Below are 14,147 nucleotides of genomic sequence, written 5' to 3'. Positions count from 1 at the left end.
CGGCTACACCAACATGTGCACTTCAAACCAAATTGGACTATCCTCACTGCTGCCAGTTATTGGCAGTAGTGATGTTCTGGCCATACTACGTTTGCTGGCAGAGTGTAAAAAATAAAATGGCAATAAAATAATTTTATTTTTCATGCTTTCTGCACAGCAGTGTAGGTGGGGCAGGAGCGACGCTCCCGCTCCCATGGAGGAACCGCTGCTGCAGGTTAACAGGTAAACTACAGCTCCTACAGTCAACCTTGGCTGGGCAACTACCAGACACATCAGGAGCCTTAATTTTGGGTTGCAAATGGTCCGAGATGGACTGTTGCCATCAACGTGTTCTCTGCTCGTGACATTTTGGGACTGCCCAAGCTAATGCACTGTACCAGAAGCTGCCAGACTGCCGACAACATGAATCACTAAAGATCTGCCGGAAGGGAACATGAATGGCCGCAGACATAGAATTCATGAGACTCTCGTGGCCTAGTCGGCCAGAATAAAACACCAAATTGAACACCTCAAGCAGCTGCATTGTGCCTCCTTGTTGGTGAACCTGCACCACCCTTGAATTCCTTGGTGCCATCATGTAGCTGTACCAGACACGTTTTTGGGGGGATTTCACCCCTCTGCTGTTGGGGTTGCGTTTACTGGCTTCAACGGTTCGCCCTAATGCTGGAACACTTTGCGCCATCTCTTCAGGACTAGGAGACTTGCCTGTCTAAATACCTAGTTGGACCTTAAACCTAAATACCAGTTTCTAGTGGCTACTGGTCAAGCCAGTGCACATGCCAACGGAAGCCACTGACAGTGACTTGTCCATTTCAAGATGAAGTCCCAAAGTCTGGTATTCTCCAGGGACTCCACAGCGGATGCCGACAACCTACATGCTTAGTGCGTGCCGATTATTAGGCGACATTAGTCTGTGTTAAATCTACCACAGACTTTGAAACTTCCCACTGAGCTACTTGCACCACATAGGAGAACTTGGGTAGGACTTTTGGATAGTTGTATGTGTGGGGTGGTCCCAGAACCATAGGGTTACTCAGTTTTACAAAAAGTCACTGATGCCATTAAGTGAGAGGACCAGATAGGTTAGAGCAACTGTGCTGCAATGAGAGCGCTTAGGGTAAACAGTAGAAGAAACAAGTCCAGAAGCTGTCCCACAGTATCACAATAGCGTTGCAGAGGATATAGTTGCCATGATTGGTTGAACCTCTGCCCAATAAAATCTTGCCATCTGCTTTTCATTGTGCATAATACTTATAACTGCACTGTGTTAATTTCTGTTTTCTAATGTTACACTAATGTTGGGGGGGGGGGGAGGGGGTGAATCTAGAGAGCTGGCAGCCTATATGGGCACAATTTAGTTAGGCTCCGGTGGTCAGTATAGCTAACCCCCAGAAATCACACAGCAAGGGGTTTAACATTTGCCATTGACTTGACCCAGATCATTGCAAAAATGAGACCCGTCCTAGCATACCTAGACCATCAAAATGTTATATTGCCTTTCTGGAGGAAACGCACTTGACCCTAGACACTGAGAAAACAGTGGCAAGCAAATGGGCTGCGCACAAATAGGCATCGTCTTACTCGTCCTACTCCTGTGGCGTCTAGGTCTTAGTTAGGACAGGCATATATAGGCTGGAAAGGAACCTCTTTCCTGTCGATCAAGGCTGTTATGGGATTATACAAGGTGCAGTACATGGTACCCACATCACTCTAGTGAACACGAATGGCCCGAACACAGATGACCCAGCTTTCTACACGGCAGTGTGGAACAAACTACCGACACGTATTGTACTGTGGGGTGGGGGGCGGGGGAACCTCAACACTTGCTCAAACCATGCTTTAGATAGATTACCCTCTGCATGCTGGCAGGGTAAGCGGGCAGCTCAAGTGATACTACGTGGCATGGAGGAACATGGCATGCTAGACTTGGGGAGGATGAGATATTCCACCATGCGCGAATGTACATTCATATCCTCAGTCCTTAACACATGGTTTCTTCTGGATTACTGGCTGACAACTCGAGGTGTAATTGATTGGACACAGAAACACAGGACATTACACAGCTTCCCAATACACTATCAAACAATGCCCCAGTACTGCTCACGATAGCGATCCATGCGCCCACTCAATTTCAGTGGAGGTTTCCGGTCAATTGAGCTGACTGACCCTGCGTTTCGGGACAAAATACGCTCCAGCATATTAATGTACTTTGCGGAAAACAAGGGATCTGTTGAAAATCTACTTTATTAAATCTTGTGAATTAGGCTTGAAGACAAAATCCAGTTACACCAAAAAAATGAAGTGCCCATCAACAATTCACTAACTCCCTCCCCACAAAAATAAAAAATAAAACCAACAGACTATGCTGACAATTTGTGCGGTACGAGTATTGCATTCAAAATTATTCCATCAGCAAAACCCTTGGGTGCTATCCTTGTTCCAAAGATGCCCTGATTACGGACATCAAGGCAATGGCAAAGAGTGCCTATTACCATCTCAGAAGTATTGGGAACACCAAACATTTCTGTCCTGGCTCTGATCTGGAGAGCCTAGTTTAAGACACAGCAACATTAGTAACTGAATATAGCAATGCTTTATTAATCTTTCTCCATAAAATCTGACTTGCACCACTAAAAGAAGTCCTTCGCTGCTGCCCAAACTGATCTACGGAAGAAGAAATTTCGATCATATCAGATCACAGTTTTGTCAGCGCTAAACGGGCTGCCTCAAGTACCTGCTAACATGCCCGGGATAACGAGTGAAAGAGAGCGTAGTTTGACCAAAGTCTGCATCGGACCTCAAGGCCTATAAAAGCCAACTCCTGTTCTGAGACTAGAAGTCAAACACAAAATCTGCAAAGTACCAAGGTAATTTAGATAGCTTTACAAGCAAAGGAATGCCTTCACAAAGTTAAACAGCTGCAAACTGCATCCAGGCACCAAAAGTTCGGAGAGCCAGTAGAGCCTAGGGGGGAGGGGCCAAACAAAGCAAAATGACCCAGATATTAAATAACATTGCAGAGGATGGGTAGGGGCTGGGCTAAATGGTACATTCGTGTGTCAGCTGTGTCACCAAGACATTTTGGAATCGGGAAAACGAGCCAGGATAGAAGAAAAGAAAAGTTAATCTGTGCCGACACTCTTTGTGTTACATCTGTAAAAAAAAAAGCTAAAAGAAGATGAATTCTTCATGGGCATGCTATATAGAGGAATAAAGAGCTTTTGACTGGCACCCCACACTCAATCTATTTGCAGCAGCACCAGGAAAGAACTTTGCTAAATGTACCCATTTCCGCTCCTTCCCCCAGTCATCCAAACTACCATGGGCAGAGCCCTCTAATGTTGTGCTTATTCCACAAACCATCTATTCACAAATTATGGGTAAAGCAGAGCCAAAAGCCATAATGACAAAGGAATGCCAAGTTTCTATTTCACAGAGAAGTGGGGGAAGGGAGGGTGAAGAGTACGGAATCAGGATTAGATTAGCCAACCTAAATAGGAGGGATGAATTGTTCTATGGCCGAGACGGGTTGTTGTGGAGCATAAAACCAAGCTAGGAGATATAGAGGAAGTACAGACCTAGAATATGAGTCAATGTAACAGACTGTAAAGAGGCTTACCTTGAATCTGTAATGTACGCAATTCGTTAAGAAATATATTCTGTTCACAAAAGTTTTTATATTACACACATGGGGCATTCGCCCTTGGGAAAAACGGAGATGTTAAAGACCCTTGAATGGAGCATGTCAATATGACTGAGAACTGAGTCAACTTATGAACATCAAGGATCATTAGAGAAATCCCAAGGAACATAAATAAAACAATTACATGAAAGTGCATTATGAGGAAATGGGGTGCCTTATAGGATACGGTTGTGCAACCTTACCGTGGAGTACATTTACCAATTAGCACCCTTATGTTCGGTTTCAGAAACCTTCAGCTCAACCCTGGGTAGCTGTGACTAAGCTGCAAGACCTACACAAAGGAACAAATGTAAAGAAACTGAACAGCACCAAAACAATTGAAGAAATCCAGAAGACACCAAAAGAATTGGTCACAAATTTATAAAAAAAATAGACTATTTTCAGACATCACAAGGAAAAAGATCCACCCGAGGGTTTTGGAGACATAGAATTTACAATGTATAGTAAACCGGATTATTTTACTCAACCGTGAACAAGCACTGGCAAATTCAACAGAGTTGACACTTGGAAACTTTTTCACCAAAAATTTGGCTAGCTGGAATACGGTCACTTTGAGTCAGTGGGACCAGCAAGGTCCTCAGAGACAGTTAAAATCAGAAGGTGAAGTAGTTCTTAGTCAGTTCCAGGCACTTTTATGTGTTGCAGGGCTTTCTCATGGGAGTGGTCCTGATGCAATGGATGAAGAATGCTGAAAATGCTCAAAGGATGCCGTGGATGCGATGCGGTCGACGGGAGTCTCCCTGAGACAACTACACGGTCCAGGAAGAGGGCGAGGCAGCCCTGGTCACAGGGTTGTTGCCCCTTGATATGGGAGAAGTCAGTCAATACTGGTCGCCCAGTATCTCAGTCACATGCCAATCGTTCCTGGGTCGGTAACTCGTCATCTGGGGGGGAGAGGGGGCAAGCTGCGCCTAGACGACACTCCCAGACTCAGCGAACAGTGGTGCAACTTTGTGCATCAGGTCTTAGTCCCTGGTGTTGCATGTGGCGTCTGGCGGCAGTTTGGAGAGTTTGGGTTACCAACTTGCCCTAGCAGGCTTCTCAGATGTTGAGCCCCTGTGCTGTTAACATGAGTTCGGCTCACTAACCCTTGGAGTCTCTTGGCATCGGCTGGGCTCTGGACACTGCTTCTTCACAAGCAGGACACAGCAGGCACAGTCCCTTTCCTTTGGTGGCCACCAGGTTCAGCAGGTGCAGTCCATGCCAGTGCATCCTCTCTTTGCTGGCTCCACAGTGCAGCACGGCAGTCCTTCTTCTAGTCGGGCAGGATGCGGTTGGTAGCCAATGGGCTACCAGGCTCCCTCCCACCTGATGACCAATTCCTGCAAAGTAAGGCATCTGAGTATCACAAGATGCACCATTTTGCCCAATTTCCAATATTGCAGGACGCTTCTACCAGCATGTGGCGCTCTCTAGCCCAACCCAGAGGTGTGGCTACCAAGGAGGCTACATACCCATGGAAACCGGTTCGGCAACTGTTTCTCCAAGCGCCAGCCTGTCTGCCTCAACAACGGTGCAGCCCCTTGCCCAAGTGTTACCCAATTGCCCTTCAAAAGTGGCTTCAACTTTGAAGCTCGCCTTTAGGACCAACTCCTGTACGGCTTCCTGCAGGAGGGAGGTGACACCTCCTTCCAGAGAAGGCATATTGGATACTTTCCTGGGAGTCGCTCGCATGTCTCCCCAGGAGGGCAGAAAGCAATCTCAGCTACAGAACCCTGTGTTTAATCAGTATGGGCACCGGGGAGTGAAGGCAACAAAGTGATAACTTTGCTAAAGTTGCACACTGCAACTTGTTACATTAATTTCGACCTGAGAATCGAGTCGGGCTTAGCGTAATGAGTTGTTTGATACCTTGGATGACTCACTTTGGTTGCATCGTTCCAGAGTTAGCACAGCTAAGGGGTCAGCTTGTAACTCTGCACTTGCTAATTGGGCAACTAGGCTTTCCCTTAGTAAAAAAAAGACAGTTTACCGATTTTAGTAACAGAACATGTAAAAAACATGTAAAAATCCATCAGATATGTTGCACCCTACCTTAGGACTAATCAGGCCTGCCATAGAAGTGGCTTATTCAAGATGTGGAAGAACCTTCGCACTCCAATGTGTAAACTCAATATACAATATCTTCTTCGAAAAAATTTAATCCGAATTAAGGTGCTAAAGATAATCACCTCCTGTTCGTTGAGGTGATGGACTGAATATGGAAAGAGTATACCCTTCCTTGGGAAGGGCTTAATCTGAAGCACTCCTTGGCGAACGTGTCGCTTGATGTAAAACGTCTACAAAATAAATACTACCTTCCAGCTTGCAAATGGCTGGCTAGGAGTCTTGGTTTACTCATGACAATAGGCTGCAACAGGTTTCATAAAAAGCTGGACTGGAATTGAACAGCTCAGGAGTCACAGCCATGTCTCCAGTAATACCATACTCCAAACAGACTAAAGCGGCCCCATTTCAACTGCCTCTCTAGTCTCCTCAACTCCCTGAAACGCAGATCATCAGGCAACACCATCTGAGCATCATCAGTGAAAGTAAATTCCAGCAAAAACCTCAAACCACTTCTCAGTATCAAGTCCCACAGAATCTTCAGTAAATTGTTCAAGACTTAGACAAATCCTGCCCCTAAAAGAAATTCAACATGAAACTTGATGACTTGGCCAACTCCTGTCCCAGCACAGGCCTGCTAATCCTGGGTAAGAACACTGAAAAAAGGGAGTCGTTTCTAGTTCGAATTCAGGCTTGAAAACAGCTGAACAGACCGGGTTCGATGTCACACTGACCAGGCCAACAGTCTGCTCGCCAGTATTACAGATTCACATCCAACTGCTCTCCATGCCGCCCTCCCCCGCCCAGTCAATTCCTGATTGATTGAGGGTATTAGACGTCTGACAGAATACCAGACACCTTCAAAAAAAACTCCACTGGCTCTTCTAGCACCTTCAAAGCCTGCTGTGTCACCCACAAAGCTATAAACTGGGGTGCTCCAACATGTCTGACAAGCACAATCAAGAGCTCTAATCGGATAAGTGATACTGGCAGAAGGAACCTCACGAGATTGGAGCAAAGGGTAAAAGAAGAAGACAAGATGCTAACCCTTCTCTTGCTGTGGTGTAAGATTCTGGAACCCACTACCCCCAATCCTAGCACAGCCCTGACTCCAGCTCTCCAAGAAGCCAGAACTCTCGCGCTTCTCAGGTCCCTGTACGAGCAACTCATACACTCCTAGTCTTTTTAGAACCAGAACTAAATCACAGAGCACAAAGCAACATCTAGATTAGAGGAGCTACCTTCACAGGGACCTGGGAAAATGGAGAGCTCTGTGAAGCATAAGACCCTGGTCATCAAGTGACATGTACAAGCTTATGTATGATGAGACCCCTTTGCCCAGTTTCCCTTCCCTTGCTCCAACTGTGCTTGTCTGCCCCAGCCCCACCTGCCTTAGCACTCCCTTGGTAGCTAGGCTTGCACTAGAACCCCCAATATGTAAATAAACGACGACACTCACAGACACTGCACTTCATGGTCCTTTGACAAAAATAATAAAGCATGGAATTGTTTGAAAACAACAATCGAACTAGAGCTTAGGTTTTACCTGGGAATGTGTAAAACCATCAAGTGGAAAATTAAAGTCACGCGTCAAACTAAGAAAAAGGGAAAATATCCTGAGGGGTGCGGGGGGAGGGGAGAGAATAACAGAAGCACAAAAAAGCAAAATTAGCAAAGTATGCATTAGGGGTTGTTGTTAGGGGTAGGGAACTAGATGAATTGACTATAGAAAATACTCCAAATAAATATTAAATATACGTGCACGGGTGTATGGGAATGTCAAAAAAGAGAATAAGGAGGTGTTTCAGATAGTTATGTTAGCCTACTGTAAAAAGAAAATTTGCAAAAGCACAACAGTTGATGGTGCAACGCTGTCATCTATAGGCAAAAATATATAAATATGGATTAAACAGAACACATTAACAAATAAGCATTGGCATAGCCAATAGGTCTCGCCTTTGGGATCATATAAGAGAGCAATCACTGCCAAAGTGGGTGTAACAAGGAATAACACAAGGACAGCAATCAAAATACAATGACAGCAAAAAAGTGAAACTTGGACTCAATAAACATAAGTTACTCCAATACAATTGGCGTAATACTGCATGTCAGCCAGGCTGAAAATGACACCCACACGCCATCCTTGAAGCAAGTTGTATACCATACCAACCTTCCATAGGAACTGCAATGAAATCACAGAGAAGCCAAACTAGACAGGCAATAACACTATCAGGACAAAAACAATGGGCCTGCCTTGGCAATGGCTATATTATTTATATTTTTATTGCAATAAAAATGTTTACAATTAAAACAAGCATTGGCATAGCCAATAGGTCTCGCCTTTGGGACCTTATAAGTGTTTAGCCATGCAACAGTTGCATAACTAAATACTTATAAGGTCCCAAAAGCGAGACCTATCGGATATGCCAAGCGGCCGTGCGGCCGCGAAAGTGAAACTGATCCCGATCACGATGAAACATCAAAGCGGCCGTGCGGCCGCGAAAGTGAAAGCAATCGCGGTAAAATGCGGCGCGCGTGCCCGCGCACGTGCACTGTAGCTCTAGGCTGGCCTGGTAGCACTTTTTGGAGCCCTCTCAAAAAGTCTCGCCAGACCAGCGCATGCGCTGGGTCAGGCGAGACCTAAAAGTCTCGCCAGACCAGCGCATGCGCTGGGTCAGGCGAGACCTAAAAACCAACAGGGCATATAAGTATTCTATAACAGTACTAGTGTGTCTCATCACAGGTTCATGTACTTAGAATAGGTCTAAAAATCCCTTTTACTTTTAATGCTCATCATGGGAAAACATGATTTTAACTGGTGGAAAGAAGTGCAATTAAACTAAATAAATCATTGAAACATACACGAAAGACAAAAACAAATAAAAAGCTAGAGACTGGAAAGAAAAAAAAATCAGTGTGACAGGAAAGTTTTGTCTGAAAGGGGGAGAAAAAAAATAAAAAAATTGCGGGAGGAATTGAAGCACCTGTCGATTTCGTTCATGTCACGGCAAACAGGAACTAAAGGGGAGGCGACCAGATCAATGCATAGTATTCACTGTTAAATTATAGATATTTATCTCCTAACAACACGCTCACCACACTATGCTACACCTCCCTACATTTACACCAATCTGATCTCCGGCTCCCCGAGTGCCGGGCATTGCTGCGGTTACTTTATGGCAGCTGCCCTTCCACGCTTACCCGGGCTGGAGTAGCGGGGCTTCAGGATGAGGAGGAGAGCCCCGGAGAAGCCCGAAACTATTCCAATTTTCTGGAGGGAGGACTGGCTGAAGGGGCTCTGGATGAGCAGATGCACACAGCGCTGGACTCCGGAGTCAGGGGGCGGGAAAGTACAGGTCTGTTTTCCTGGCCCGTGTGTTTTGGAGAGGTGTTTCCGGGTGTGGTTTGGATGGGTGTTTAGTGTTTGTCGCCTATGGGTCCAGGATGAGGTGTAGAGAACGGGCGGGGGTGGGGAGCTGAGAGGCTGACCAGCTGCTGCTCTGGAGCAAATGAGGCTGGAGGGGGCGGAGCGCAGTAGGGGAGGCCGATGCTAGCGGATGAGAGAGGAGAGCAGCAGCTAAGCTCGTGCCCCCGCTCCTTAACGCCCGTTCCAGAGGGGCGTCCCGGCCCCTTTGCGCACCAAGGACTGGACAAGGCCAGCAGGGGGATTTCATGAGCAGCGGACTGCCGGCGCTGCACAGGAGACATTCCTAGTGGCGCCCTTAGGAAGTTCAAGCAGGGAGGAAGCGCAGTGCAACAGGAGGGGGAGGCAATGAGTGGTGCTCTGACAGGGGTGAGAGGCAGCCAAAGAAACTACTGAGCGACACATCAAACGTGGATGCCTACACTGCATCATTTCGGAGAAAATAGTAGCAATACGTTGCCAATGAGATGTGAATTGTGCAGCAACACCATTTATCCCAAGTCAACAAATGAGGGAGACCGGGTCAGGCAAGCGAAAGCGAAAGCACGGCATGTTGTGTGGATATAGTAACCTGACCCACGAGGAATGCAGCCGCCACCCTGCGCGCCGCTGCTCGCTCCCGCAAGCAAAACGCTGTGGGAGTGAACCTGCAAAAGAGGTGGGACATGCACCCACCTTTAGCCATTTGAAGCCTACGGTAACAAAATGGCACAGGCAACATCCAACCCAATGCGTGGTGGGGAGGGTCGGGGGGTGGGGAGCCAGACTCACACAGAGTAGTTTAGAATGCTTACAAGAAGCCTCGCAGCGCATGCCCGCTGGCGCAGGCTCGACCTAAAAATAGGCAATGGGACCCGAAAATAATTACGCTAGTAATCTCCCGAGATTGATTAATGTTGGAGTAATATATGGATGCGGAATTATCACAAGAAAATAAAAGTATGCAAATGATTTATGAACAGGAGGGTCCACTGCTGAACATGCAGTCATGATCTGGAAACCATGGAGCGCGTGACATGGCTCTGTGGATGTGGGATAGAGAGAATTAGGCGGCATGAGCAGAAAAGCGACGGCACAGTTTTAAGGCACTTGGTTCTGGAGCATGGGTGAACTATATTTGTAGAAATAAATTCAGTGACTCACGTAGCATGCATCACAAATAGTCAAATACACTACAGAAGCCCAGGGCTTACATCTTACTGATGGGGAGTTGACCGAAGAGCTGGGGCACTGAGCCCATCGGCACCAGCGTCTGGCGGTTCGGCTTGTTTATTCCGCAGGCCAATTTGGACAACATCTAAAGGGTGGAAACAAACACATAATATAAAAAACGGATTACAGCCATGATTCACCAAACTGCACTCTGTCGCATGTCAGCACTGTCTACTGTATCAACAAAACTGGCCACCTCACGGTGAAGAGCGAGGTGGCAGGCACGTTGGTGAGGCTTTCCAAATTCACCTTTCTAAAAATCAGGCTGTCGTGGCAGTGCTGTCCCCAAATGAGCCATCTCCGCAGGTCCGAATCTACAAGCCTGTTTTGTCTCAGAGCTTCTGTTTTGCCTTGATTTAAGGTTCCCTCTAACCAGAGATGGAAGAATCCAGAAAATGCAACCGGCCTTACCCAGGAACGCCTTACTACAGCAAAACAACCACTCTGCCAGCGACTGGGCCATGCCAAGAGTAGAGGCTGCCCAGACATCCAAACCCAACCACCCAACCTTGGTGCCTGTTTCAGACCATTACCAAGCAGACATCCTGGCTCTCTCCAGGATGCTCTTCACAGCACGTCGGTGGCTGCTGTATGTGTGCCACTGGGCCTCGGGGGCTGCTGTATGTGCGCCACTGGGCCACGGGGGCTGCTGTATGTGCGCCACTGGGCCACGGGGGCTGCTGTATGTGCGCCACTGGGCCGCTGTACATGTGCCACTGGGCCTCGGGGGCTGCTGTATGTGCGCCACTGGGCCACGGGGGCTGCTGTATGTGCACCACTGGGCCACGGGGGCTGCTGTATGTGCGCCACTGGGCCACGGGGGCTGCTGTATGTGCGCCACTGGGCCTCGGGGGCTACTGTATGTGCACCACTGGGCCTCGGGGGCTACTGTACGTGCACCACTGGGCCTCGGGGGCTGCTGTACGTGCACCACTGGGCCTCGGGGGCTGCTGTACGTGTGCCACTGGGCCTCGGGGGCTGCTGTACGTGTGCCACTGGGCCTCGGGGGCTGCTGTACGTGTGCCACTGGGCCGCTGTACATGTGCCACTGGGCCTCGGGGGCTGCTGTATGTGTGCCACTGGGCCTCGGGGACTGCTGTATGTGTGCCACTGGGCCTCGGGGCTGCTGTACATGTGCCACTGGGCCTCAGGGGCTGCTGTACGTGTGCCACTGGGCCTCAGGGGCTGCTGTACGTGTGCCACTGGGCCTCAGGGGCTGCTGTATGTGCGCCACTGGGCTTTCGGGGGCTGCTGTATGTGCGCCACTGGGCCTTCGGGGGCTGCTGTACATGTGCCACTGGGCCTCGGGGGCTGCTGTACATGAGCCACTGGGTCTCGGGGGCTGCTGTACATGAGCCACTGGGTCTCGGGGGCTGCTGTACATGTGCCACTGGGCCTCGGGGGCTGCTGTACATGTGCCACTGGGCCTCGGGGGCTGCTGTACATGTGACACTGGGCCTCGGGGGCTGTTGTACATGTGCCATTGGGCCTCGGGGGGCTGCTGTATGTGGGCCACTGGGCCTCAGTGGGCTGCTGTATGTGGGCCACTGGGCCTCGGGGGAGCTGCTGTATGTGGGCCACTGGGCCTCAGGGCTGCTGTACATGTGCCACTGGGCCTCGGGGCTGCTGTACGGGCGCAACTGGGCCTCGGGGGCTGCTGTACATGTGCCACTGGGCCTCGGGGGCTGCTGTACATGTGCCACTGGGCCTCGGGGGCTGCTGTACATGTGACACTGGGCCTCGGGGGCTGTTGTACATGTGCCATTGGGCCTCGGGGGGCTGCTGTATGTGGGCCACTGGGCCTCAGTGGGCTGCTGTATGTGGGCCACTGGGCCTCGGGGGAGCTGCTGTATGTGGGCCACTGGGCCTCAGGGCTGCTGTACATGTGCCACTGGGCCTCGGGGCTGCTGTACGGGCGCCACTGGGCCTCGAGGGCTGCTGTACATATGCCACTGGGCCTCGGGGGCTGCTGTACATATGCCACTGGGCCTCAGGGGCTGCTGTATGTGCGCCACTGGGCTTTCGGGGGCTGCTGTATGTGCGCCACTGGGCCTTCGGGGGCTGCTGTACATGTGCCACTGGGCCTCGGGGGCTGCTGTACATGAGCCACTGGGTCTCGGGGGCTGCTGTACATGAGCCACTGGGTCTCGGGGGCTGCTGTACATGTGCCACTGGGCCTCGGGGGCTGCTGTACATGTGACACTGGGCCTCGGGGGCTGTTGTACATGTGCCATTGGGCCTCGGGGGGCTGCTGTATGTGGGCCACTGGGCCTCAGTGGGCTGCTGTATGTGGGCCACTGGGCCTCGGGGGAGCTGCTGTATGTGGGCCACTGGGCCTCAGGGCTGCTGTACATGTGCCACTGGGCCTCGGGGCTGCTGTACGGGCGCAACTGGGCCTCGGGGGCTGCTGTACATGTGCCACTGGGCCTCGGGGGCTGCTGTACATGTGCCACTGGGCCTCGGGGGCTGCTGTACATGTGACACTGGGCCTCGGGGGCTGTTGTACATGTGCCATTGGGCCTCGGGGGGCTGCTGTATGTGGGCCACTGGGCCTCAGTGGGCTGCTGTATGTGGGCCACTGGGCCTCGGGGGAGCTGCTGTATGTGGGCCACTGGGCCTCAGGGCTGCTGTACATGTGCCACTGGGCCTCGGGGCTGCTGTACGGGCGCCACTGGGCCTCGAGGGCTGCTGTACATATGCCACTGGGCCTCGGGGGCTGCTGTACATATGCCACTGGGCCTCAGGGGCTGCTGTATGTGCGCCACTGGGCCTTTGGGGGCTGCTGTATGTGCGCCACTGGGCCTTTGGGCCTGCTGTACATGTGCCACTGGGCCTCGGGCTGCTGTACATGTGCCACTGGGCCTCGGGGGCTGCTGTACATGTGCCACTGGGCCTCGGGGGCTGCTGTACATGTGCCACTGGGCCTCGGGGCTGCTGTACATGTGCCACTGGGCCTCGGGGGCTGCTGTACATGTGCCACTGGGCCTCGGGGGCTGCTGTACATGTGACACTGGGTCTCGGGGGGGGGGGGTGCTGTACATGTGCCATTGGGCCTCGGGGGGGGGCTGCTGTATGTGGGCCACTGGGCCTCAGTGGGCTGCTGTATGTGGGCCACTGGGCCTCAGTGAGCTGCTGTATGTGGGCCACTGGGCCTCGGGGGAGCTGTACATGTGCCATTGGGCCTCGGTGGCTGCTGTATGTAGGCCACTGGGCCCCGGGGCTGCCGTGGTTCAAAGTACTTGCAGAATGCATCCCAGAGCCCTGTGCTAGCGGGCTGCCTTGTTCCCTTGGTTAGAAACACAAACAAGCATTGCTCTTTCCTCTGCACGGGACTGAGCCCCATAGGATGAAGTTAAAGCTACCTTATTGTGCGCTACCCCCGCCGAGCACTGGAAGCCGGTCTCCGCCTCCACGGCTGCTCGCATCTCCTCCACGATGACTGCGCCCACAGCCAGCTGCAGCTCTGGGCTGGTGGGGTCTCCGAAGGGGAGGGAGTCCAGCCACTGCTCGACGCCACGCCGTCGTAGCTCCTCTGGGTCAGAGACAGAAGGAGAGAGCGCAGACACAGAGAAACCAGTCAATGTAGGAATTTGGTATTTTGGGACACAAATGAAAAATGCATATTGTTTATCTGGCTTGTCTGGTCTTGTACGCCTCCCATGGCATTGTACTTTTTATGATCTAGGTTGAAATTCTGAGTGTCTACTTTTTGAGTGGCCAATAAACCCAAAGACCGTGTGGCCAGGCCAATGGACGAAATAC

General features: G+C 50.8%; 1 protein-coding gene across 3 annotated transcripts in view; it reads right to left on the bottom strand.

Moving 5' to 3' along the window:
* Positions 1-14,147, bottom strand: part of POLH (DNA polymerase eta) — a 59,272-nt gene that overhangs the window by 27,261 nt on the left and 17,864 nt on the right. For all 3 annotated transcript variants that reach the window (XM_085610335.1, XM_085610336.1, XM_085610337.1), the window contains 2 exons: positions 13,748-13,917; positions 10,367-10,470 (listed from right to left, as the gene is read on the bottom strand). In XM_085610335.1, coding sequence (XP_085466461.1) covers positions 10,367-10,470; positions 13,748-13,917 — 274 coding nt within the window. The remainder of the gene's footprint in view (positions 1-10,366; positions 10,471-13,747; positions 13,918-14,147) is intronic.

Source organism: Triturus cristatus, chromosome 6, assembly GCF_964204655.1.
Source record: "Triturus cristatus chromosome 6, aTriCri1.1, whole genome shotgun sequence".
Classification (NCBI taxonomy): Eukaryota; Metazoa; Chordata; class Amphibia; order Caudata; family Salamandridae; genus Triturus; species Triturus cristatus.
The sequence above is the reverse complement of the archived record's forward strand: the minus strand, read 5'-3'. Positions and strand labels throughout refer to the sequence as shown.